Source organism: Ambystoma mexicanum, chromosome 2p, assembly GCF_040938575.1.
Source record: "Ambystoma mexicanum isolate Mex_15411 chromosome 2p, UKY_AmexF1_1, whole genome shotgun sequence".
NCBI lineage: Eukaryota > Metazoa > Chordata > Amphibia > Caudata > Ambystomatidae > Ambystoma > Ambystoma mexicanum.
This window is the reverse complement of record NC_090923.1, coordinates 1,330,208,335-1,330,234,706: the sequence shown is the minus strand read 5'-3', so window position 1 is coordinate 1,330,234,706 and position 26,372 is coordinate 1,330,208,335. Positions and strand designations below refer to the sequence as shown.

Here is a 26,372-nt window from a genome sequence, read left to right as displayed (position 1 = left end):
CTATCTGGAGTTGGATATCTCGACAGAAATTCAGGATCTATAGTCGAAGGCCTGTACTTCTTAGTCAAGTCCTGATTTACCGCTGGAGTAGGATCAGTCTTTTTCCAGTTCTTTAAGACTCTGTTTTTAAGTGTAGTGGAGGGCCATTATCCAGTATGTCAATCAGATCATCCTTCTCATATTTTGCAACAGGCCTGCTCCAACCTTGGTCATGACTGAACTATATGAGGCATCAGCATGCCCAGTCATATCTGGCGTGGTAAACTTCACTTCTGGAGAAGCATCCAGGCCACTGACATCCGTGAAGGTGTCCACCAGGTCTCTTAACCTTAACTCCTCAGAGATTAACTCTTCTGGAGCATTTGGAGTGCCATATTTCAAGTCAAACAGATGACTCATCCACCTCCTCTTCATAAATAGAGCTCATCGACTTGAAACAGTGCTTTTTTGTAAAGGGAAAAATCTTCGATAAGTCCATTGGGGATGTTGATGCCTTTGACATTGATGGCTTTGCCATCAAAGAACCCGACGAGATGATGGCTTCGACTTGACTCGAGGAGCCGAATCACTTGATGCCTTTACAGGAAGGTTCCAGGACTTAATGCCCAGGCTCTTAGAAGCACGAGCAGAAGATTTTGATGGTGCCCTCATGAGGCGCAATGGGGTCGGAAGCCTTTTTTGATTCACTGGAATGGGTGGATGATGCCTCCTTCATGACACACTTAACATTTTGAGGCAAAGCCCTTCCAATTTGGCTCAGAAGCCGATTTACTCAGACACGTTCCCGTTTCCTACCAGGTGAGTAGTCAGAGGAAGATGATTTGGACTAATGGTGTGGTTTCCTAGACTTCAGATGGTAGGACGATGACATGGAGTGTCTGGAACTTGACCGAGCGGGCTTAGAATGTTTGCTGCGCTTTCTAGCTCTATGAGGCGAAACCTCCCTCAAGCTCTTGTTTTTAGACAACATTGTCTTTGACGGTGTAATGGAAGGGGATTTGGACAAGGACCGATCTAGGGTGAGTTTCCCCTTCCTCTCATTCAAGGTCTTAACGGTCATCGAATGGCACAAGCCACAGTAGTTGACTTTATGGCCTGCTTCTAAATACCATAGGCATATTCTGTGTGGATCTGCAATGGACACCTTTGAACCACAATCCAAATACCTCTAGAAACCGGTCTTCGGGATAGACGTATCAAAGCTTTTGATAAACGCAGTAGATAATCGCTGAGGCAAACTAACTGTTTCGAAGCGTGCTGTGCAGAACAAACTGAGGCAACAGGTCCTGGGTGTGCTACTTTTACCAGTGTGGACGCCATGGTCAGAAGCAGAATGTAAGCCGCTGAGGGACCAAGAGTCGATGACGCCATCTGCTGTCGAAAGGTTTCCAAAGCTGAAAGCAGGATTTTGGATATTTCAAAAATGAGGAATAAGTGGGAGGACACAATCCATTGGAAATATGAACATTAAACAAATATTGAAATTGTGATTACATAAAATAAAGCTTGAGACTAGTAGAACAAATGGTGGCTCAGCGAATACGATAAAAGCACAGCTGACCATTGGATATTCCCCCGAAGAGCTCTTGTGTTTGTAAGGAATGGTGTGATCTCATCAGCATTTCTGTGGAACTAACTTAATTTGTTATTCACGAGGCACACACGCATTAACACTTTGCAATGTGTGCCTCAGATGCCAGCTACATGTCCAATAGGAGCATGATGAGCCATTTATTTAATGGGTATTTTTAAAAGGACTATACAGCAAAATGGTGTTTAAAAAGGTACATCAAGAAAAGGGAGGGTTACAGGGAAGAAAAAACAAAACCAACATTCCTACTAAGTCTTTATACATTTTGATAGTGCAAGTGCAGTAACAAAAATGCAATGGGAGGAGAGGGATGTGAAGGTTGGGGACGGACATGGGAGAAGACAGACAATAATGTTCCAACTAGGTCTTGAGACAATTCGGAGTGTGCAAGTGCAGTAACAGAAATGAGGGGACAGGGTGAGTAGGGGACGGGCAAGATTGCGAGGAAGGAGTAATGCTCAGGCGAGAGGGAGGAGAAGGGTACATTAAGTGCAAGTGAACAAGTTCAAACACAGCACAAGGCTGGAAAGAAGAAACAACATTGGAGTGGGAGCACAATTTGGGAAAGCCTCGCTCTATGGTGCAGGGGACTACATCAAGCATGCAGGTATAAGTAGTTAAGATGCAACATTGTACTGCCTCACCTCATGGTGCGGAGGGCTACATCAAATTATGCAGAAACAAATAGATAAAATGCAACATTTAGAATGGGTGCACAATTTGAGAAAACCACACCACATGGCTATGGGATCTACATCAAATAGGCAGGTACAGATGGGTAAAATGCAACATCACAGGCAACATTACATTTGATCTGTGCAGGAGGTCTGAAGAGTAAGCGGGGGTCATGTCGCAAGGCGGGAAATGCATTGGAGTTAGAACAAAGGCAAAATGCCACATCACAGGCATCACAATATTACAATTTTGCAGTGCTGCATCACAGGCAGTGTTACATTTTATTAGTGTGGGAGGACTGGAGAGTATGCAGGGGTCATTTTGCAAGGCGGGAAATGCATCGGAAGTACAACAAAGGCAAAATGCTGCATCACAGTATTACAATTTTCCAGTGCAGCAAAACAGGCAGTAATTCCATTTTAGTCGTGCCGCCGGTCTAGTAGGCATACAGGAGCCATGTTGCGTGGTATTACAAGTGCCATAAGTATAATAATTGTCAGATGCCGCATCACAGGCAGCATTAACTTTTGGATATGCGGGAGGAGAGGAAGGCATGCTGGGGCCATTTTGCATAGCGGTAGTTTCAATAGCTAAAGGGAGGGGAGTAGGATGGGCTGCACTACAGTCATTAGCTTTAAACAATGGAGTCGGCACTACACAAGGTCCAAAAACGAGTTCTGCAGTCTGTGAAGGAATGGAAACGGCAGTCCTACGCGTCACAGCGGTGGGGACACAGACCAGACCAAACCAAACGTAAGTAGCTGTGGGAGGTCTGAGCCAATGGTAGATGTAGACGAAGGTGCAAGTAAGGTGGGGGAGTGGAAGCATGTTCTGAAGCAGTGCCCCAGAGCAGGCCAGGCAGGAATCTGGAAGGAGGAGAGTCGCAAGAACATCATGATCTTGCAGGTGAAGCACGGAACGCTCTGTTGTGACCGGGATGCCGCAGGGATGAGAGCCCAGCATATGGTTTAGTTTAGTTTATTATTTGATAATGCGCTCAAAACCCTGGGGTAGCCGGGCGCAGCGGTGACAAGAATACTTAAGCTTAGTTACATACAGTGAATACATTTACATGTTATTACAGTGTTTACAACACAGATATGCAGTCGTCTATAGTACAGATTTCATGGTAGTACCGGTTTCAAGGTGTTTACATGCAGCGCTTCAATGTCTAGTGTCGGGGAGCTATTAGTCCACAGTCAACTTTTCACTTTATGTCTAAAACTGGAGTAAGGCTGATCAACTCTTAGCGCAGAAGGGAGTGCGTTCCATGCACAGGCAGCTCTGACAGGGAAGCTCACGCCGCCCGATTTTGCCAGTCTGAATCTGGGTGTTTCTAGCAGCAGATGGTTAGAGGCTCTAGTGTGGCGACTGGAGGATTTTCTGTCAGTCTAGCCGAAATATATGGTGGCGCGGTATTGTTCAGACCTTTGTGGGTGATAGAAAGCGTCTTGAGGAGAATTCTGTCACTGATTTTTAGCCAGTGGTGGTTTTATCTGGTGTTAGAGATATGCTCTCTTCGGGGTATGTCCAGAGTTGCTTTAAGAGCATTGTTCTGTAGTATTTGCATTTTTTTAATGATGGTTTTGTTGGCACCTGCATATAAGGGATTGCAGTAATCTAATTTGGACATTATTAGGGCGTTGGCTAGAGTGATGCAGTTGGTTTTGGAAAGGTAGGGTCTACAGGCCCAGATTAATTTGCAGGTGTAGGCTGTAGATGAGGCCAAAGAGTTGACTTGTTTTTTGAGAGAGTGTGGAATCAAGGTAGAAGCCTAGTGTGTTTACCTCGGTTGCCACCTTGATTACATTACCATCTATATTGAAGGCGGTATAGCTAGGGCTGAGTTTTTTGAGGTTAGAGTCAGAGCCCAAAATCAGTATCACTGTTTTGTCGTCGTTCAGACAGAGTCCGTGGGAGGCCATCCATGCCTGAATGAGGAGGTAAATCTTGTTTACTAGAGCTGTGTCTGCGGCAAAGTTGCCAGATAGTGGTATGAGGATCTGCGTGTCATCCGCGTAATTCGTATAAGTTACCCCAATCTGTCAAGTTTGTTGAAGAGAGGCTTAGTAAAGATGTTGTACATTGTAGGGGAGACACATGAACCTTGTGGAACGCCACAGGTGATTTGTATTGGGTCAGCTGAAGCTAGGGGGGAGAACACTCATCGTACGGTTGGCTAGGAAGGATTGTACCCAGGCTATAGCTTCCCTTGAGAAATGGGCGGCAGACGCTAGATGCTTGCATAACACTGCATGGTCAACCAGGTCAAAGGCCGCCGATAAGTCGAGGAGGAGAAGCATAGCTATTTTACATTTATCCTTCAACTCGTCGATTTGTGTCTTCAGGTCAATTAGGGCCATTTCAGTACCATGTAGTGGTCTGAATCCAGATTGGCGTGATCCTAGTAGTTGGTTCGTCTCCAGGTAGTTTTGGATCTGAAGGTAGGCTACTCTGTCGATGATTTTAAGGAGGAACGAGACTGTAGTGATGTGCCTATAATTAGTGGGGATAGCTGGATCAAGAGACTGTTTTTTTAGCAGAGGCAGTACCCAGGATTATTTGAGGTTTGAAGGCACAGTACTTGATTTAAAGGAGGCATTAATCAGCTTAGAGATGAAGGGTGCTAAATCTCTAGCTGCGTCCTTAATTACTTGTGCCGGGCAACTGTCACCTTGGCAGTTCGAAGGTTTCAGAGATAGTATAACCTTTTCAGTTTCCAGTATGGAAATTTTGGTAAACCTAAATGGTTTACAACTGCCTGGTGCATCAGTATTTGGTGTATCCGTCAGGGGGATGGTCTGAGTTCCTATGGAGCTCAAGGTGGCCTTCTTCTTTGCGATTTTGGATTGTAGGTTGTACTTTTATTTGCTAATGCATTTTGGATGCTAGTGCACCATTGTTTGTCCTTGGTGACGTTGTCCATAGGGGCTATTGGGTTTTCCATTTCGCGGAGGATGGAGAAAAGTTCTTTAGAGTTAGCTTTACTAATTCTCTAATTGAATGTATTTTTTTTTTGTTTCTTGTATTTGTTCGCAAAGTTGGTGAGAAGAGTTTTATTCTCAGCTGAAGGTTAGTGCCTCCAGATTGCTTGAAGTTTAAGTTTTTGGATATGTAGTTCCTTAAGATGGGGGGTGAACCAAGAGATGAGGTGAGATTCTGGTTTACTTTCACGTAATTTGACGGGGGCAATGTTGTCCAAAGCTTTGGACATGGATATGTTGAATGTATTAACTAATGTATTAGGGTCAGAATTGTTGTCACTGGCAGTTAGAGCTGGTAGGGGGGGGGGGGGAGGGGAGTCATTTTTTAGCCGTAAGGACAACCAAAGGTGGGTAGATGGGCAAAACAGCAGGTGCAAGTGAGTGGCCAAGGCATCTCTTATCGGACGGTAGTACACGATTAACTGCGGGCTGTGATGCTGGAGATCCAGATTGAGGGAGGCCCAAGGAGCAGCAAGAGATGGGAGCCCAGCAGCATTTCCTTCGGCCGGGCCATGATGTGTAACAGCTTAAAGGAAAGCCCTTCAAACAACCTAGAACGAGGGCTCCAAGTACAATCTCGTGAGAACTCTTTGCTGGCTGTATCAGAGAGGAACTCTAAACCAAATCGCATAATGAACAAAAGTGTCTGAAGGTGGAAAATGTGTGTTTACAGCTTTCTATCTCTGTAAGTGGCTGCACCAAATGGACACCACTCAGGGCGATTTCTTGCAGCATGCAAAATTAAATGGCAGCTGCCCAGCACACATGTACTTTGAGAGTGAAAGATGAGCTGCTCCCACCATCGTTTGGAGAGTACGTTTCTATCCCTGTTCCAGTTGATCTTTTTTTTTTACTTAACCTCTCAAGTACAAAGAAAGAAACAGGAAGGGACATAGTCTATCTAGTATATTTTTATGAGGTCTTAGTGGTCATCAAAGCATTTTAAAAGGAGAGCGATTAGTAGTAGACGACTCCAGTCACAGCTGTGATTGGAAGTTATTATTAGTGGGATGTCCCATCAGAAATGCACATATTGGATGATTAGAACCTTGAAGCGTAAATAAGCTTCATGTTGTGTAAAACAATTACTATACAAGCAGGGTCCCTTTGGCTCTTTATTTCACTGGTTTGTAACTTCTCCATAGTGCAGAAAAGATTTCTTTAGGCTCCCATTAACACATCTATGTACCAAGTAGAGCTTGGAAGATGTGTGGCCTGGTGCTTGAATTGTAGACTGGGCTCAAATCCTGGTTTCACCATTTAACCATCATTTAGTCTCAGTGTGCCTTAACTACCACAATTCGGAGTCCCTAGAATTTATTCAGTCTGCAGTGTGTGCTACAGAAAAAAGCCACTCATGGTTTTCTACAATATAGGTCTTGGAAAAATCAACAGTTATGGGTTGTGAATAGTGAAAATGCTTTCTTTGTTGCAACTTATTGACTCTAAAAAGAAATATATTTGTTGTTTCCAAATGTGTGGGCTGCCCTGAAGATCTTAGTTACAGGTGTAGAATATGTTTGAGTTAAAAATAAACGAATATGCAGCTTGTAATGTGCTGCAGTCAAGTGATTTAAGGAATTTAAAAAAAATGTACATACACATTTTCGCTTTGTGTTTCATAATAAGCAACCACGTGAAGATTCTTGCTCTCTTGTGTTAAACTACAGCAGTGCACACAACAAACCTACTGCCATAAACAGTTCCTACGAGTAAATGTCTGTAAAGTATCACAGAAAGCTATTTTACAAGGAAAGGAAAGGAAATTGAATAGCTTGTCAGGCTTTAAGTGTTGCAGGGACAGCTGGAATTCTGCACTGTAACATCACAAGAGAAGCGTAATAACTAATTTACAGGACAGTAAGAATATCATTTTCTCATTACATGTCAGTAGTGATGTCACAACTAGCCTGCAATGAGAACATTACCAGGCTTTTATACGGGTATTGCAAGCCGTTATGGATTATAAATATATAGCTGGTTACAATGGTCCCTACTAGAACACTTACAGGCAATCTATGAAATAAACAAGACCTGTATTGCTTCTGAAACCCATTTACTTACATGCCACACAATACATTACACTACATACACTACACTCCCTCGTCCCGGGATGATATCTTAGCGGCAAAGTGCGCGCCTTGGAAGCAAGACTACACGAAGCAACACAGGTTCGATCCCCGGGTCTCTGCTTGGAAACCTCTGGATGTTTAAGCGCGTTATAAATAAGCAACTAAGACAAAAAAAAAATTACGCAACTAAAAAAAAAAAAAAAAAAAAGAACAATTCCTGTAACAGCGCCTCGATGCCCTCAGGCTGTGTGGGCGCTTTAAAAATGCAAAATAAATAAAATAAATAAATATGCATGTCTCACAAACAAAAGTGCAACAGCAAATAAAAGACTAAAACACAGCTATCATCATCAAGGGGTGCCCTTGCGTAGAGGAACCCTTTACACCATGGTTAATCCGGCCCTGGACGGATGCTGAAAGGATAGGCAGTCGTGGGGTGGAGCAGAGTGAGAACCGAAAGGGTGAGTTTCATGGTCATAAATGGTTATGGAGGGGCCCGCAGAACCATGAAAGTCTCAGTAGCGATAGTGGAGGACAGAACGATAAAATGCATGGTCTCCAATATTACAACAGGTACAATAAAAGAAGGAACCGGTCACGTTCTAGGTTTTATCTAACTTACCGTAGTGGGCGCCCAATCAAGGCCATATACAAAGCAGTACTTGCAGTACAGCTCGTCAAATTCTGGAAACTGGAGAAAAAAAAAATACAGGATTTACTAATTGTTTACGGATATCGTATGCACAGTACTGACGTGCCAAAGTGCCATAGTGCTGAAAACTGACATTATTGGTAAAAAAACGGTAAAGTGTCATACTATATGATAAAAGGGCGGATGTATGTTTGTCTGAAACTGCCCGGCCCGCTTCACCCGTCAGCGCTAGAGGGAGCTGTTAAAATATACATTTTTAAAAAGCCAACAGAAATTAATTTGATTAAGCACCATTTCTCTAACAAAATAAATTAATTTTTTTAAATGTACTTTTGTATTATGTAATTATTTATTGCAATATTCCTTGGTATGTATTATTTTATCACTGATATTCTTCATGTACGTTTTAAACATTGACATCAATTTACTTTATTTTATGATCTCATGTCTACTTCGAATCACGCTGCATGTGATTTGTATTACTCTAACATCCCTCAACACTATATATTGAAGTATGTTGAACTTGCAACGGATTCTGTGAGATTTTGTTTGAGGCAACTACTCCTCTATCTAGAATGAGCAAGATCCTTTACAAAAACATTTTGTTTTTCTTAACATAAAACGATGTTAAAAAAACAGCACATAATATATGTATACTCTTCGTTTACGCACATTAGCCCGTGTACACAGGCTTTTCCACTAGTGATTCCAATATTCAACTACAACTAAAACATGGTGGGCAGAGTTTTATTCTTCTAAATTCGATATTTCAGATTATTTTGTCACCACACATGGGGAAGGGAGATTGTTATGTTTAACATCACCATCTGTCTAGTTATGTGAAAGACATTAAGAAGTTTACTTTGCAAGTAGACAGTGCCAGCTAGTTAAATTGCTGGTCCTGTGTCTAACTCGGAGCACATATTCCTCATCACTCTGCTCACACAAAGCAGCATTAAGGAAGCCAACTTTACAAAAATAGTTTTGCAGGACACTTTAAATGCCGCAGCTCACCAGAAACAGTCTGTGCTGCACATGGCATCATTCGTGACCCAAATTTGTCCCCACTTTTTTGGAAACATTTGCAACAAATGCCATTTTAACACGCATAACTAGAACAAACAAATAACCAAAGCGGCAATGCTGTTAGTAGGTGCCAAATTTTATCCATAAATCTTTCTTTTTAAATTACTAGTTAGTTACTTTTTCTAGTCATTAATGTGAGGTCTTCCACCAGATGAGACGTCAGTGCAAATAAACAAGGGCAAATAGAAAAAGGTGACCCTGTAAAGAAATAAACATGCAGTATGCATGCAGAAAAATACATAGATGCACAGCTGTTAGTTGGAACGTTTTGTAGATATAAATACCAAAAATGTAAAAAAGCGCCAATATTGCCAATGTAAGCACACACTCATGATGGCTTTGCCCAGATAGTCGCAATAGTTCCCTCTTTAAGAACGTCCCCGTTATGGCTTTCCCCCAAAATACCAGCAATCACCCCTATAAGTGCACACACGTGATGGTTTTGCCCCAAAGTGGCAGCATTTGCCCACTATGACCTTAAGAAAAGACAGAGTAGAAAGATTTCTGTAAGTCATTTTTACTGTGTACATGCAATGTAATAGTGTACAAACCCTAATTTACACATTTCTAAGTATTCAAATGTATGGATTAGATATATGGGTTATATTAAAGTATTTTGTCAAATTACAGCGCATTCCGAAAGGGCATTTTCATCTCGGCACACACTGCAACTTGATAAAGAGTACTGCTACAATGTCCATATACAAAGTATAAACCTTTGAATACTTAAAAATGTGGGCAAGTTAGGGTTTAATTATAGCTATAGTAGAAAGACTTCAGTTCACTGCCATGAACAGATGTCTTTTTAAACTAGGTTTGCTTAATGAAATACAATTGAAACTATAGCTATTACATATTTGTAGAGCTCGTCCCCATCCATCTTACTAAACTATACATGCATGACCAGGGCATGCAGCAGCTCCTACATTGTTTCCACTGCTGGTGCACTGCCTCCTCGCAAATGAGAGTCCTCTGCCCCTAGGATTCAATGGAAGCTGTGATTTTATCATTGAATCCGATTGCTGGGAGGTTTTCCCCACCCGCAGAATAGAAAGAGTTTGGGTTATAACAAAAGGATCAACAGCTTAACGGTTAGTGCCGAACAAATTTCCGACTTGTGCACATAGGGAACTGACCCGTTAGATTTCTCTGCAAGTTGGCAGATGGATTTCCGATGCGCTCTGAACAAAAGGACATGCAAACATAATTTGCAGATAAAAAAAAAATTATCTTATTAAAAAAATCATATTACATACAAAAATGTACAGTGTTGCTCTTCCAATATATTAAGACAAACTGGATTTAACATCTGCTCAAAGCAGATTCAATTCCTCATACACATTTAGTCTACTTATGCTTTTTTAATGGTGGGCTCAGATCTCTCCTTTCTTCACAGTGTTCAAAGTTCTGCTGTTACCACAATTCAGCTTCCACCTCTGAACCTGAACGAATGATCCAAAGTTCAATTCAAGCAACAATAACAATGAAACCCAACTTAAGCCTAGGGATGTGATTCATGTGTTCTTCACTACCTGTCAGTATGGATAAGCTCTGTTCGCTATACAATTCGGTATGTTAAACTATTGCCATTATGTCAAGTCACTTGGTGTGCAACATTCATCTCCATTGCATCTTTTATTTGCTATAGAATACTTTTTCAGGGGGTTTATGAAGCCCCTCTCTGACCTGCACACTGCGAAAAGATTTGTTCAATTATTTACTAGAAAAGAGAACCATTCTAGCTTTGCATTTATCAGGAATTCCAGTCCATGCCAAATAATTTCCATTCTGTTTGCAGGCACTCCTTTGTGGGAGGGTCTGGCTGCTTCCATGCTACCATCACACATGCCCTTGCTGCCAACAGGTCATGCACCACATGCTACAAGGTTTTTAGGGACTTCCCTTTCACTGACGAATTGAACACTCTCTGTCTTGAGCCCAAGCTCCTTAAGTTTCAGAAACTCTTCAATACCTTCCTCTTCTCTTCCTCCTCTCTCCCTCCACCCTGCACACCTCCTTTCCTTTCTCTCCTGCCTTACTCCTCCTTCTCTCCCCAACTCCGTTTAGCTTTTGCTGACTGGTCCCCTGGTGCACCCCCAGAGCCACACAGGTCCAAGGCACCCATGCCGGTCTTTGCACTTGCCTCTGGGCCTCTGCACTATGCTCAGCACGTCTGCACTTTCAATACATAATCAAAACTACGCTGAGCTCCCAAGCAGGAGCAGGAACCTTCACCGACAGAAAAGTCCTGAAGAGTTCTTTGCGGAACTCCTTTACAGGCCTGTGAGACCACAGGGAGGACTTGCCTGGAGCCTGGTTATACCGGATATGGCAGCCAGATGAACTTTGATGGAAGCAAGAGCTACCCCAGCTTTTGCCATTGAAAGCAGGTACAGGAGGAGCTGCAGAGCTGTCACCCATAGAGGTGTAATCTTCTGAGCCCTGCAACACACTTTGAAGAACTTCCATTTATTACTGTAACAAGTTAATGAAGAGGAAGCTCTGGCCTTGTACACGATCTTCTTGCAGCCCAGAAGCAAGGAATTGTGCTAAAACTCTAGGGCTGCAGGAGCCAGGCTGTGAGGCTCAGCAACGCTGGGTCGCGATGCACTATTGTTCCATCTTCTCTGGAGAAGGTCGGGAAGTGGAGGCAGCTGGATGGATGGAGCCACTGACGGGTGCAGCAGATCTGGGTACCAGATCTGTAGTTGCCACGCCAGCATCACTCTGCAATGGCAATTCCCTAGACTGTTAATCACATGTAGCAGGAGCGGAATCGGAAGGAAGACGTACATGGAGAGCCTTTCCCACAGGAACAAGAAGAAATCCCCCCAGGCTCCTCGACTGAGGATACCTGGTGACAGAACTCGAGCACTTGGAGTTGGCCACCGTCGCAAAGAGGTCGATCTGGGGATGCCCTCACTTGAAGAGATGGGATACTTGCGCCTTCTTAAGTTCCCATTCATGGCAGGGTCACAGCTCCCTGCTGAGCGAGTCTGCAATGGTGCTCTTGGTGCCCCCCAGGTGAAAAGGGACAAGGAACATGTCCTGAAGAAGGGCCCAGCGCTACAGGTACTGGGCTCCCAGGGAGAGAGCGGGGTTGCGCGTTATAGCCCTGCTTCTGGATGTAGAACATGGTGGTGGCGTTGTCCGTCAAGATCCACAAAACATTCCCCCGCAGCTGAGGTTGTAAGGACTTGAGGTTCCAGAAGACTGCCCAGAGCTCCAGGACTTTTATCTGCCTGTCCTTCTCCTCTGGGAGCCAGAAGCCTGTGGCGCGAGACTGTCCTATGTGGGCTCCCCAACCTTTGAGGGAGGCATCCGTGGTAACCATGGCCTGGTACGAGCGTGTCCGAAAGGGAGCTCTTTGAGTGAGATGCGAGCGCACCCCCTACCAGTAAAGAGCTTGCCAGAACGCCTGTCAGGTCTATGGTGATGGCCTGCTTGGGGCAGTTTGGTGGCATCAGTTGTGGCCGCAGCCCCCAGAGTTGAGCACAACAGACTGGTGCTGTGGTCCTCTGGGGCTGCAGACCACATTTCCCAGGAGGCATGGGGAGAGGAAGCAGGATGCACACGCATAGCCTCACGGCTGCGCTTTTAAGACCAGGTGCATATTATTGAAGATCACGGCACGGGCAGACGGGACGACCTTGAAAACATGAGGGATCTTTGTTGGCGTGCCGCACAGGAACAGACGCGGGCCAGGCGCCAGTGATCTGCATTGATTCGCCAGGCTTCTTCAAGGCTACTGCAGCTTTGTCCGGGGTACCTCACGGGCCCCTGGACGTCAGGCAAGTGAACAGCATTGCTGCATTGAAACATGTCTGACAGTTATGTGGCCAGTAGCGCAGCACATGTACGAGAGTGCTTCACACTTTGGGAGTTAAAGACATTGCACAGAGCTGTAAATAAGGGGCAGGGAAAAGCAGGTTGGTAGTTCCCACTTTTCACATGTGGGGGCTCCGGAACTGAATTTACACTGGGGCCTGGTAAAGAAATCCAGGGTGGGGGACATGCTGCAAGTTTGTTGTCCGGGAAAACTGATTTAGAAGAGCCTTCGGAAGGCACATGGCATTGAAAGTAAATGGTGTTTAGGAGTCAGGTGGCAGGTTTAGGAAATGTGGTTAGAGTGTTAACTAGACACTGTCAGGAGTAGGTCAGGACAAGTAGTAGGATTATATGTGGTATGACATGCATGTGTGTTTTTCCCTAATCACCCCCAAACCCATCCAGCTCATGTCACCCTAACCATCTTTACGGTTTTCCCTGCATTCCCCCTTCCTATCCACAACCTCTCCCTAATCCCTCCCCCAGCATCCGCACTGGCTGCCTCGTGGTTGCCTTTACAGCCAAAATCCAGGAACCTGTGCCAACCATGATGAGTGGGTCAATTCCATTTGGCTTCTGTTGTTTGGTAGAGGGTGTCCAAAAACCCTTCCCGCTGCTACTGGTTTGACAATGCCTGAGTGAGGGCAATCGTTTACGTCCAAGTGCCTGCAACCTGCTGCAGCCTGGCATCTAAGAGAGGCCACATCTGGAGCCTGCAAAAGGGACGAGATCGATGCCGGAGGATATCGTGCCCAACAGCGATTTGATGGAGTGGACCGTTGCGATGGACGCTGCCGACAGCCACTGAACTTTCTCGCCAGGCATGCAACTGTGTTGAGGCAGGTGCCCAGGAAAAGAGTGCTCTGTGATGGCACCATGCAGGAGTTCGGATAATTGATGGAGAAACCAAGCTCCGTCAGAAGGCGTATGGTCTCTGTTGTGTGCTGGGTCGCCAGCGCGTGAGAGCGGGAGCTAATGAGCCAGTCATTCAGATAAGGGTAGACCTTGCAGCATAAATGTGCTGCCACCGGGGCCAAGCACTTGGTGAACACTCTTGGAGCTGGTTTTATGCTGAATGGCAGGGCCTTGAACTGTTAGTGCTGTCCAAAAAAACGCAGGAACTTCCGATGCGTTTGTATTCGTCTGAGTAGCCGTGGTATCCGTGTCAGTGCCAGTGTTTGTACGCGGTGGCTCCTCTGGGATCAAGGCCCTATGGGGCGGCATCAACTTAAGCTTTGGCCTGGGAGGGCTTGCTTTGGGGGGTGGGGGGGGACTTCTGGTCAGAAGGCTGGGAGGGCTGCAGCAGATAGCCTGTGTTCAATTTCTGCCACCAAAGTGTGCAGGGTAAGTAGGATGTCCAGCGACATACGCCTGGGTACTGGTTGTGATGCAAACGGTGCAGCCGGGAAAGGATTTGGGTTGAAACCCCTTAAAAGGGACAAATGGCTGGTACAGTTCCCGGCATGGAGATCCTTTTATGGTCGGAATACAAATCCTCAGGCAGGTCATCCTCCGAACTACTATAGATGGGAGAACATTTCATCAGTGATCCCACAGGAGATGGAGGAGACACAATCACGGGTCTCAGCAAAAAAGTCAGACGACAGTAGGAATTCCCTCCACCTAGCAAAGTCCTTCAGGAAGGAGGCGATGATGGGAATCTTCAAAAGTCGAGATGACACCAACAGAGGTTGTGGTCGGTATCTCTGACGGAGGTCATGGAGGCAGACACCCCTGCTGTCGCTGTTCTGAACGTGGAAACAACGGTTGCTGCCAAACCTTTCGTCGACAAAGGTTGAGCGGATATTGTTGATGAGGTTGTCGACAAGGTGGTCGTCAATGGTGCTTTGGTCATCGACTAAGAGGACGTAGACAAGGTAGCGGTCTTGGCAAAAGAAGTCTTCGACAGAGCCCTAGTCGCTGACGATGAGGGAGCCACCGATGGGCCTGCTGCAGGTCTGTCCTTTGACAACTTGTTCTTGGAGGAAGACTTATGTTTGGAAGGGGTTAGGGACTTCTCGCGGAAGGTGGCGACAGGGTGCGACCCCTTCCTGAATCAGATCCCGCAGCACCGGCGACCTTCTTGGGAGCAGATGCGTAATACTTTGCTTTCTTTTAGATACGCCTCGGAAAGGAGCATCCTCAAAAGGACCTCAACCTCTTCTTTTGCAGAGGGAGCACACTCATGGGACCTACTGGTCCTTGATGAGGCGTGACTGCCCCCAGAGGCCGCATCAGAGGCCTTCTCCTGGTTGAGCCAAGCTAGCAACCTCTGGCAGAGATCCCTCTTGGTCTTCTCCGGGGAGCCACGGCAGATCTCGCACCCATCTTCATCATGGTCTTGGTGGAGACAGAGCCAATTGAGGCGCCGATCCCAAACATAAATGTTCTTCAGGTCACAGGCCTCACAGGCCCTGAAGAGACTTCTCTTGGCCACGTTGGACATCATCAAGGTGATATGTAGGCCCAAGCCTGGGCCTGCCAAACTCGCAGAGAGAAGATCCAACGATGGAACACTATCTTTTCCGACAACAGATCTCCGCTGCCGGTAGACAACATGGAGAGTGGATGAGGAAAAGGCCGAAGAAAACCATCAAAAATGATACAAAAAAAGTCACAATCCTTGAGGATCGAAGTGAGAGGACTCCCAACACTGAAAAGTGCAGTAAAAAAATGTTTTTTTTAAAAAAATATTATATATTGGAAAATGAGCACCAGCGGTGGAGCTTAGGATGAGTGACATTGGCTGGGGGGTGCCGTGGGGAGAAGGGGGGGGGGGGAGTATGACACAAAGCACAATGATTGGTTATAGCAAGCAGTTTTCAGTCTGAAGCTGAACGATTTTCTTTTTTACCGAAGGATTGCCTGACCATAGGGAACATTAATGAGCATGTGAATCCATGCAAGACCCGATGCTGGAGAAACTAAGATATAAGGGTGCCGACCAAAGTCCAAAAAGAAATAGTCCTTAGTCCAAATCCTATTCAGCTAACTAGCCCGACAAAAAAAATCTCGAAAAAAAGGCCGAAAAAAAAGTCAAATTTTTTTAATGACGTTTTTTTTTATTCGAAATGGGGGGTTCCCCCCCCCCAACCTCCCCCCCTTTTTTTTACCATTTTTTTTTTTTAATCCCGGACCCCAATATAAATATATAATTAAAAAAAGAGAAATTTGACTTTTTTTTTTCCAATCTTTTTTTTCCAACCTTATTGTTAGTCGAGATTTTTTTTTCGAGATTTTGACAGATCACCAACTAGCCCTTCCACTTAAGAAAAATAACAAAAGAAAAAGGGACCAGAGAAATAACCTCGGTCTTTACCCAATCACTTAGATCCGTTCTACAAGCAGCTTTGTTTTTTTTTTCTAATAAAGTTAATCAGTTACTCCCAATACAGTCTGTAACCTCTCTGCAGGAACTATATGCAAAATCTTGATTACACACGTGACTCTTTCTAGGAGGAAAAGATCTTCCAATATAATTCCATCAATTTCGACTTGGCATTTGACAATTATCTTGTTTTGTACTTAAGGACTGGAGGTTTGTTCTCCCTCCAATTCGGTTTACTATGTTTCGTGTTTCCAGGAATCCTCTATCAGACTTGCTTTACCAGGGCCTCAGTAAGTTGTCTGCTGGTTCAGGATTTCCGGCCTTCCGTCACCCTTGTGGCTTCTGCAGCCTTGAAAGTCTCTTGGTTTCTCTGGGCTCTCCAAAGCCCTCTGGCCCTCCGATAGGCTTCCTTTATCTATATTCAGGTTTATCTGGCTCCTGTAACCCTTGTGGCTTTCCCAGCTTCTTGTATCACTGTTTGTCCCTCTCCATGCCGTTACCTCTTGAGGAGCGTTTGGTTGTCTTCTGCTGCTCAGCTCAGCAGCTAATGTACTTCTCGTGTCAAGCTCAAGGATCCGGGCTCTCCGCAGCATCTGTTCTCTGCATCGGTTAACGTGCCCCAGGACCACCACGGCTTTCATGTGGTCACTCCACCAGGTGAGGCGGTTGCTTTACCATACCAGACTTCTTCTTGACCCAGGCTTCTTTGATGGTCAGGACGACAGCATTCTGGTGTATTGCGACCGTCTTGTTCGCTCTCCACGCTACCGCTGGCTCTGGGGTTTCGTGTGGCTGCACCCCTCCCCCAGGACATCTCCTCATCAAAGACTCGCCTCTGCACAGGATTCACTCTCCTCCATTCAAGGTTCGTCATGGTTTTTTGTGCGCCATCGCAATCAAAAGGGGCGTGTCGTTCTTCTGTAGTGTAAAGGTGGGATCCAGCTTTACCTGCCGCCAAAGAGATTAAAGCAATGTCACTATTGGGTGAATTCAAAACAGGGTTATCAACAGTCTTTCTGACTCCCATGTAGGCAGACCACATACTCCGGACTGGGAGCTCCTTACTGGACTGGAATTGGTGTCCTTGTCCCCAACAGGTAAGTCACCCCCAGTGAGAGCCCACTTGCCCAGAACCCTAGGGAGGGTCTTACTGAGCGGGCTCACTTCCCTAGCCTCAAAGGGGGTGGCTGCCCTCTGGGGAGAAGGGACGAATAGTCCAGATTCGTCACAGTATCTACGACTTTTGTAATGGGGTCAAATCTCTATTCAGTCTACCCCCTTCCATATGCCTCTGTCATGGTTCCCTTAAGGTGCAGATATAAGAAAACCAAGAGGTGCTCCGTCTTCAATTCTTTTTTCTAACAGGCCCAGGCAAGGACATTTCCCCATCCACTGATAACTGACACACCCTCTCCAACCCCCTTCATACATGTATGGTATGTTTCCGGCTCTGGAATTTCAGCTCTCAGAAGGGGAGTGGAGAAGGAGGTAGACACTGCTGAAGAGAGATGGCCGTGTCAAAACACCTCAAAGGTTGTTCCTTACTTTCTCCAAGTTCCACAGCACCTCCAACTCCATGCAATACAGAATTCTCCTAGGAAGCCTGTTTATATGAACCCACAACCATTCTCCGGTTATCAGCGTTAGGATCTAGTTTTCCAAATAGACCCATTGTGTTTCCTGTGAAACATGTACGTGGGGTATCAACACCCTTAAATGGGCTGCTCTACAATACAGTTCAATGTGTGGAAAATGTACTCCATCAGTCTCTGTGGGTAGTATCAATACTCTATAAGCTATTCTCGGTTTCTTTCCCTCCCACAAAGAGGCCAGAAACAACTCCACTCCTTTGCTTCTTTAAAAACAGAATCCATGATCTTGAATGGCAGCATTTATAAAATAAGCAATATTTGTGGCAGAAAATTCATCTTAATAGAGTTTGGTTTGCCCGTCCATGACAGTATCCCCTTGTCCATCGTTTCAGGTCTCCCTTTAATCTCTTACCACAGAGAGGTCAAGATGGCCTCGATCACATCTAATAACTTTTTATTATTGTGATGCCCAAGAACGTTATCTTATTTGAAACTATATGAAATGAGAGCAGCCGTCATCTCTGTGGATGCCGCTCTGGTGTCCTCAATGGCAGGAATATCACTATATAGTTCACCTTAAAACCAGGCCAAACACCATAATCAAGGCATTGTATAAACAGTGGCAGTATATATTGGTCCGTTCAATAAATGTATAATAAGACATCTGGAAATAAACTATTTTTTTGCCCTCAAGAAAACTGTGGCTACCCCTCCTCCCCCTGACACACTTCTCCTAATCGCTGCCACCAGGGGTTCTTTTGCAATTACAAGTAAAGGTGTCTTCATAACAAGATCTTTCCTGAATCAACTTTGTTGGCACAAACCAAAGACAAAAGGTGAGGAATAGAGTGAGCTCAACCACTTTAGCGATCTCTCTCTCAGTCTCAACCTCCTTGACATCATCCTAAATCTCCAGTCAACTCAACCAGTTTCCAGAATCTACTGAGAATAAGACTGGGTAAACAGACTGAGATGAGGCCATGAACCTTATGGTTTTTCTAATCTGGTCAGTCACCTACCTCCCAATGATGAATCGCACATGGTATGCATGGAAGAATCTGGGGAGGAGCCTCTTTAGTCTTGTTGCCAAAACCACCCTGATCATGATCTTTACATCTACATTTAAGAGTGAGATGGGTCTGTAAGGTTGACAATTATTTGGGTTCCCACCTGACCCCCCCCCCATCTTTGGGATAACGGATATCAATATCTCCAAAAAAGACCGGCGGACCTTCCACCTCTCCAATAACCCATTAAAGATATTTGTCAAGACAGACCATAAAATATCAGAAAACCGCCTACAAAACACAATTGTAAAGCCATAGCTGTCTGCTTTTAAACCTTCCCATATCTCCTGCTAGCTATTCTACTGAGTATCTCATAACAAAGGGCAATTCCAGGCTTTCCAGATAAGAACTACTTTGTCCCAAATCCACTCCTTTTGGCTCTTTATATAGTGATGTATAGTAGCCTGCGAAACATTGGACGATGTTCCCTGGGTTATTCATTCATTTTTGTCATTTGTATAGCGCCTTTCACCATAACTATTGTCCCAAAGCGATGTTTGATTGAACCGCCTCGGAAAGATTGGAGTCCAAATTTGGGAGAATTGGGAGGTGCTTTTATGCCTGTGTGCATTTCGGCCATTACAGTTATGCGAGGCTGGCCAAGACCCTACTAGTCACCCATGTCTGAATGGCATGGGGATGGCCGCAGCAGAGGCAAAATATGATACTAAATAAGGTGGCTTGTGTTTAAGGATACAGGGAATTATGCGGGAAGCTACAATTCGAATTGTCATTAAAGGTAGCTTCATTCTTATGGCAGAGGTGTTGTGCAATAGAGTTTGTGTTATATCTGAGTGCACAGTGTGTGAAATGAGCCTGAGCCTTCTGCTACATTACGAAGGTGCGGGGTGCAAGGGGAGAAAATTAGTTAGCTGTACAAACAATGTTTACATCCTGGATTCCATCTATGTACCGAGAGCAGTGCTATGTTTCAGAGGCAATCTAAGTGCTAAATGAATGCATACTACTCACCCTCTGAGAGGATCCGAGTGAAGGATTGCCATACCTTCTAGTTTGAACCAAGAACCCCATTTCATGATTGCATGCAGTGGCATGGCCCACCCTCCTGTGCTTAAGAGTACATGCAGTGCCAACCACAACCGAGAGATCCGAAGTGCCACATTGTCCTCCTCCTGGATAATCAGCATGATATTACAAAGGTGTATTTTAAGTGCAATGCATTTCCCACCCTCCAAGCCTATATTAGTGCAATGCTCAGCCCACTGTCAGGATCCAGTCCAAGTGGAAGTTACTGGAATACATGAGTCCTTGGGGGATGAGGGTGGCAGATTAAAGCGGTTGAAAGGAAAGAAGAGGCTAGCAGCTGACAGAGGGACAGGAGGGGGGAGGGTGTGGGGGCCGTGACTGCTGGATGAAACGTGTGCAAGTGGGCGGGAGTGGGCATGGGGAAATCGGGGGGGCAGGGGGAGATGAGGTCAAGCGGGGGGTGGGGGAATAGCCAGGTTATGAGGGCTTTTCTGAAGGCCAGGTGATCCTCTATGAGACGGAGAGTGAGGTGGAGAGACTTGGGTGTGAGGACAAGGAAACAGGCACCTCCTAATCTGGAGAACTTGAAAGAGGGAACTAGAAATAGGAACGCAGAGCCAGATCTGAGGATTCTGGTGGGGTGGTAACATGTTAGCTTGTTTTGGAGGAATTCCGTGCCTTTCTTGTGAATGTTTGCGGTGGGTAATGCACATGGCTTTCAAGGAGGTGAATACGAATGGCTAGCAGAACTGGACAGGAATTTGGTGGGAAGGATGGGGGAGAGTGAAGAAAGTGTGGGGGTGACAGGGGGTGGAAAGACACCCAGAAGAGTTGGAGAGATAAGAAGGATGGATAATGAGTAACATATTTTTATGATTTTGGAGAAGTAGTATAGGACAATTGCCAGGACGACGAGAGAGAGCAGAATTTGGAGGGCAAAAGCATAATGTGACAGTTCACTTCTGAATATGCCAAACAGAACTCCCCCTTAACTGTGTTGTCCTTTGTGCCTGCAAGTCAGGCACATGCCTGGCGCAAGAGAACACAGGGCTCCATGTTGCAAGCTGACCAATGGGCTCACTGTATCCTTACGGTCATCCATTTTGGCACAAGCTGGGGGGTTTTCAGAGCAAGGGCAGCTTTGTTGTGGAGCATTTCCTTTATGATGTTGGCCACAGGAGAAAGTGGTTTGTATTGGCATAACATGTCGATTAGGCACACTGATGACAATCACACCATTTACCAGATATTGTTGTTAAATGCCCAGCGTACTTACACCAAATAGAAGATGCCAAGATTCCTGGCAAAAGGTGCAATTATCTGAGCACATGTTACCAACAACCTGAAAAATTTCCTGGAGCATAGAACAGCAATACTTGGCAAGAGGTGCAAGTACCGGACCATAATATGGCAACCAGTGGCACATGATAGAATTACCTGTGCAAAAGAGTGCCAAAGGTTTGTATAAATAGAATGTGTCTAACTAAGCAACCCCATGTAACATAATTTAGGGTGCCATCCTATATCCAGGTACTCGCAGCATTTCCAGCATTCATCCAGGACTATAGAAAGTTCCAATGTAATGCACCATGTAGGGGAGGGATTGCAGCTTGCAGCATTTATAACCTGGGAACTAATTGAAGAGTGTGCTTTCTTTGCATTCATTACGTACTGTGAAGGCATCATGAATTAGACAGACAGCAGATTCAAATGTATTCTCAAAACCGTTATTTAACTTAAAATGCCCTATGCTAAGGTGGAATTTCCCTACCAAAATAAAACTAAGGATAGTCTGTGTCAGGAAGTCCAAATCAAAGGCCAGTCTATGTCCAAAACCTATACTTGCCCTCACAACTAACTGTATACAATGTGTAGGGATGTCAGCATCAAAATGAATAGTGTTCAAAAGAAGGTCCATAGCTTCTTCCTGCTCTTGACGTATGATCAGCTTCCCAAGTTCAAAACAGTTCACAAAGTATGAGGGTTCCGTTCCCAAGAGTTCACAGAATATTGGGGATCCCTTACCCAAGAGTTCAAATCAGCTATAAAAAAATAACACTGTTCCTTGGGACACTTCCCAGCTCCTTTGGTAGCCATACTTTGTACCAGGCTGCAGCAAAACACAAGCTTCCTTATGTATACATCATTGGCTTTTCCAGGCAGGGCACTCCATCTAGGCGCAGTTGTCAGACCACACGGTCCACCCATTGTAGGTCATGCAACAGATACCCTGCTTCCATCATCAATTAGCGACTGCTTGCATTTGACAATGATGTTTAGTTGATTCCCCCGTGTCGCACTGTATTGTGGCTTGCTTAGCCACCACGAGCTTGGTACACTTTTCTGTATTCCTCTGGTTCTTGCCAACACAGGTATCCTCTTAACCTGCAATTCCTGGGATCCGCTTAGCTTTGGGCAAATACTTGGTTTCCCAGTTTCATACCCTTCTTGGTATGGACTTCGCCAATACTCGTTTCATACACATGCACTTTGTTACACCTTTCTTTATTCCTCTGGCTCTTGCCAATACAGGTTTCCTCTTAACCTGCAGTTCCTTGAACACTTTCAGCTTTTATCAATACTTGTTTCTCCTCTCATACCCTTCTTGGGATTATCTTGGATTTGTCAACACTTGTATCTCAAACAATTTATTCTGTGGTATCTGTCACTTGCACCACCTCACTTTTATTCCTTTCCGAAATGCACATAACTTGCTTTTACTTTGTTTGATTTTCAAAATTGCTTGCTTCAGGTTACCGGTGCGCCCCGGTATGAGCGTTTCCCTGTTTCCACTCACCGGTTACACACGGCAGCTCCTGTCAGCTTCATTCCGTCCTCTGCTCTGTGCTTTCCAGCTTGCATTGACTCTGCTCTTCTCTCGTGGAGGCCATAGAGAACACTGCTCAAGCACCCGGTAGCCAGCGGCGACTCAAGTATTTTGGCATCCCACAACTACTGTTGTGTTCACCAGACAAGGAGGGCTTACAGGACTCCCAGTCCCTCTCTCCTGCTCGATTTGGCTCTCGGCACTGGTGTCTTCCGCTCCTCTCTCTCCAGTCCGCCTCTCTCCAGCCTGCTTTGCTCCAGCTCGCATCTGTTCTCGTCAGCCTTCTCTATGATGCGTTGCCCGCATTTTTATATCCATTGAAATTGTTAAATGACCAAAGGTGTGGGTCATTCAGTCCAATTGCCTGACCACGGTAACACACATTAGCTGGACATTGGTTGATTGATTGATATTGTATTTCTTTCACGCTCGTACACAAGTGTTTCAGAGCGCGACAAGGCAAGGAGGTGAACAGGGGAGAACAAAACAGCGATCTTACTAGGCCCAGTGACATTGAGAACGCGCAAGTGCATGGAAGGGGGGAGAGGTGGAAAGTGCGAAGCAGAGGAGAAACAGATAAATAACAAATAAATAATAAAGGCAACAAACAGTGGTAATGCAGCCAGAAATTTGCAAGTGCTAGGTTTAGTTCCATCATGGTGGTTCCATCTGAACTCCTCCATAGCCCTCTTCTTTGTCTCATTACCAAGGTGGTGTTTGGGGAGGTTGGAATTCAAGCAATTGTCCATAACTATTATCTCCTCTTGCTCTTGGTACTTGAATGATGCGTCTGTATTAACAATATCAGGCTGATAGGTGTTCATCTTACCCAACTGAGGATGAGTCCTCCTAGTTGGTCTCCTCCTCGTCAGATTGTTAAAGTGGTATTTCTGGGGTACATTTTGGAGGGATGACCAGGGAAAGATCTGACAGTAGCCTACAAAGGTTTGAGTGATAGAAGATTATTTTTGAAAAGGGAATGGGGAATACCACGTCTCACCTAAGGACGTCCTCTCCCCAAGTTCCCCCGACCCAGGTGATCCTCCCTCGCATATCCACCCCCATGTTTCAGTATCCAAAAGTGATGGCCTTTCTCTGCCCAGCTAAGAGGAGGATCCAGGGGGAAAATAAGTGAGGACACCCTCAGGTTCACCACACTACCCTCTATAGGAATTGTTTCCCTACACCCATCATTGTGCAGAGGGAGCAGGCGTCTCCGGATCAGGACTTTGCTTCCTCCTTCCCCACAAATCCCAACCTGAATTAAGCATAGGGGCAGGAGAATCTCGGATCAGGCCCCTGCCTCTCACCCATTGTATTTTTGAGGGGATTTATGAAATTCAAAAGAGACATATGGATCACCAGGATAGGGATCTGGCAGATGGTAGTTTACTAGGAACTCGGTGAACGGCCCCAAAGCTCCAACCCCAGCCTGTGTCCTGGCATAGGCCTCCGACGCATCACCCATTCCGACAGAAGAAGCCAAGTACCTGAGCAGCCACATATTAGGACTGGTCATGCATTAGTTGTATGTTTGTAAACTGTATACTTGTGTTCCACAGTGCATGTTCATTGGTAAGAGTCAGTGCTGGCTGGATTCTTCAGCCTTGATTTGAGGGCTCTAGGTTCCAGCAGAGGCAGATGGAGGGTGGGCCTGGCTGGGGGTTGCTGTGTATGCAGCTCTCCTGGTACCCATGTAAATATGCCAATAAACGTGCTAAATTGCCTTCCTGTTCGTGGACGGTTCCTTGCACACCGGTCTTGACATTGTGGAGACGAGGCAAAAAAGAAAAAAGCTGAAGGAAGACAATGAGTGGCAGCGACCCTCGGCAAGCAAGCAGGATGGCGGAGAAGAGATACAGTAGGGGCGTGATCCTGCTACAACCACAGGTGAGGTCTGAGCAGGCTGGGGAGAAAAGGGACCACGACGAGTGACGCGATCTGCATTGGCAGCAAGGCCTTACCGTGTGGCAGCGACAGCATTCCACTGCGCGTGCTGGCACCATAGTAGCAGGCACGGCTGACTGATCCGCTTTCCCCCCAGCACGCATTGGTGCCATCGCACTGGAGCAGCTAACAGCCCGCCCTCCCCTCAGCGCGCCTACGTCACAGAAGGGCGTATTGGCCTGCGGCCTACCAGAAGGTCCCATCATTGTGCAAGCAGCGTCCCGTTGCCTAGGCAACCCATGTTTCTCGGAAGGAGTACGAGCAGCAGTTAGTCCGGCGGAAAGCAATGACACAGCGACCTGCTAAAGTCAGTGTATGAGATGTCAGCAATGTGTTGTCAGGACGTTTCACAGGAAGGTATCAGTGGGAAAGTTTCCTCTTTGATGTACGTGCTTCACATTGATTGAGAGCATAGTAAAACACAGTCAGACATTCAGACAGTGAGGAGCACATTCAAGGCATGAAGACCTATATAAAAGGACTAAGAGAAAAGTAATCAGAGCTTCCCAAAAGGAGTGGAGGCACACTCATTAACCCTGAAGTCTCTCCAAATTGGTAAAGAGCTGTTAATTAAATAGCAACAGCAAGGGAGTCAAATTGGCTCTTCAGTGAACATCAAGAGGGAGAGTACACATAAAAAAAGGGAGGGGTAGATAAAGGAAGACATATCCGGAGATGCAGCATGGCTAATGTACCTGGCCCAGTATTCTTTTTGCCTGCCCCTGGTGAACCAAGAGTACGATGGGTTGATTGGAAGGACGGTTTCTCCAAGTATGTATTGGCCGTGTTTGGGAGCAACTACTCCAATGAAAGGAAGGAGGCACTACTGTACCATTGTCTTGGCGCCGCTGGTCAGGACATATTAAAGCTACTGGAGCCGGAAGGATTGGAAGACGCTGGGATGTTTGAGAGGACATTGGCCAAGCTTGACAAACACTATGAGGTACAACAGAACATTATACTGGCGCGATATCATTTTGCGACCAGAGACCAAAAAACTGGCGTGAGCATAGAAGAATTTATTACGGCTCTGAGGGGTTTAGCTGTGAAGTGCCAGTTCACACATTGCCAAGGGGAACATTTGTGCGATCAGTTTATCATCAAATGCAACAATAATAAAATAAGGGAAGACATGTGGAAAGCATAATTCCACTCTGATCAGAGCAATTGAGATAGCGAAATATATCGGGCATACCGAAAATTGTATCAGAGCTCTTCATCCAGACAAAGGTGCAGAAGGCAGCAAGTTGGCACCAGAAGATAGTTCCGTGAACAAGGCGTTGAAGGCTCCCCAGAAGCAACGGTCCAGACCTGGGAAGAAAGAAAAGAGTAGAGGGAAGAGGGAGAGATATTTCAAGTGACACTGGGCAACAGAAACGCAGGCGCAGGACGCTCATGGGGTCCTCCGAGGGAGTTTAAAGCTTCTGTGAACAAGAGATGCTACAGGTGTGGGAGTGGGTCTCACTTAGCGTTTGACAGGGAGTGTGTGACTGTCCACATCATTTGTAGGGTATGTGTTTGAAAAGGTCACATGGCCCGCTGTTGCAGAAGTTTAAGACCCACTGGACAAGTGCAAGAAGTTTCAGAAGACAATGATGAAGCCGATTATAGAAGTATGGGGAGGGAGATAGTAAGCTCAGTGCAAGCGGTGTCAGGAAAAGTGAGGAGAAAGCCGTATGCTACTATAACAGTCAATGGTATACCAATTTTGATGCGGATAGACAGTGGGGCTGACT

The 26,372-nt window shown here is 45.6% G+C and overlaps 1 protein-coding gene across 3 annotated transcripts in view; it reads right to left on the bottom strand.

The window, feature by feature from the left end:
- The window catches only part of B9D1 (B9 domain containing 1), a 391,264-nt gene that overhangs the window by 316,414 nt on the left and 48,478 nt on the right, over nt 1-26,372 (bottom strand). For 2 of the 3 annotated variants that reach the window (XM_069645673.1, XM_069645671.1), the window contains exon 2: nt 7,945-8,013. The exons of the other annotated variant lie outside the window; for it this stretch is intronic. In XM_069645673.1, coding sequence (XP_069501774.1) covers nt 7,945-8,013 — 69 coding nt within the window. The remainder of the gene's footprint in view (nt 1-7,944; nt 8,014-26,372) is intronic. 3 annotated transcript variants of the gene reach the window in all.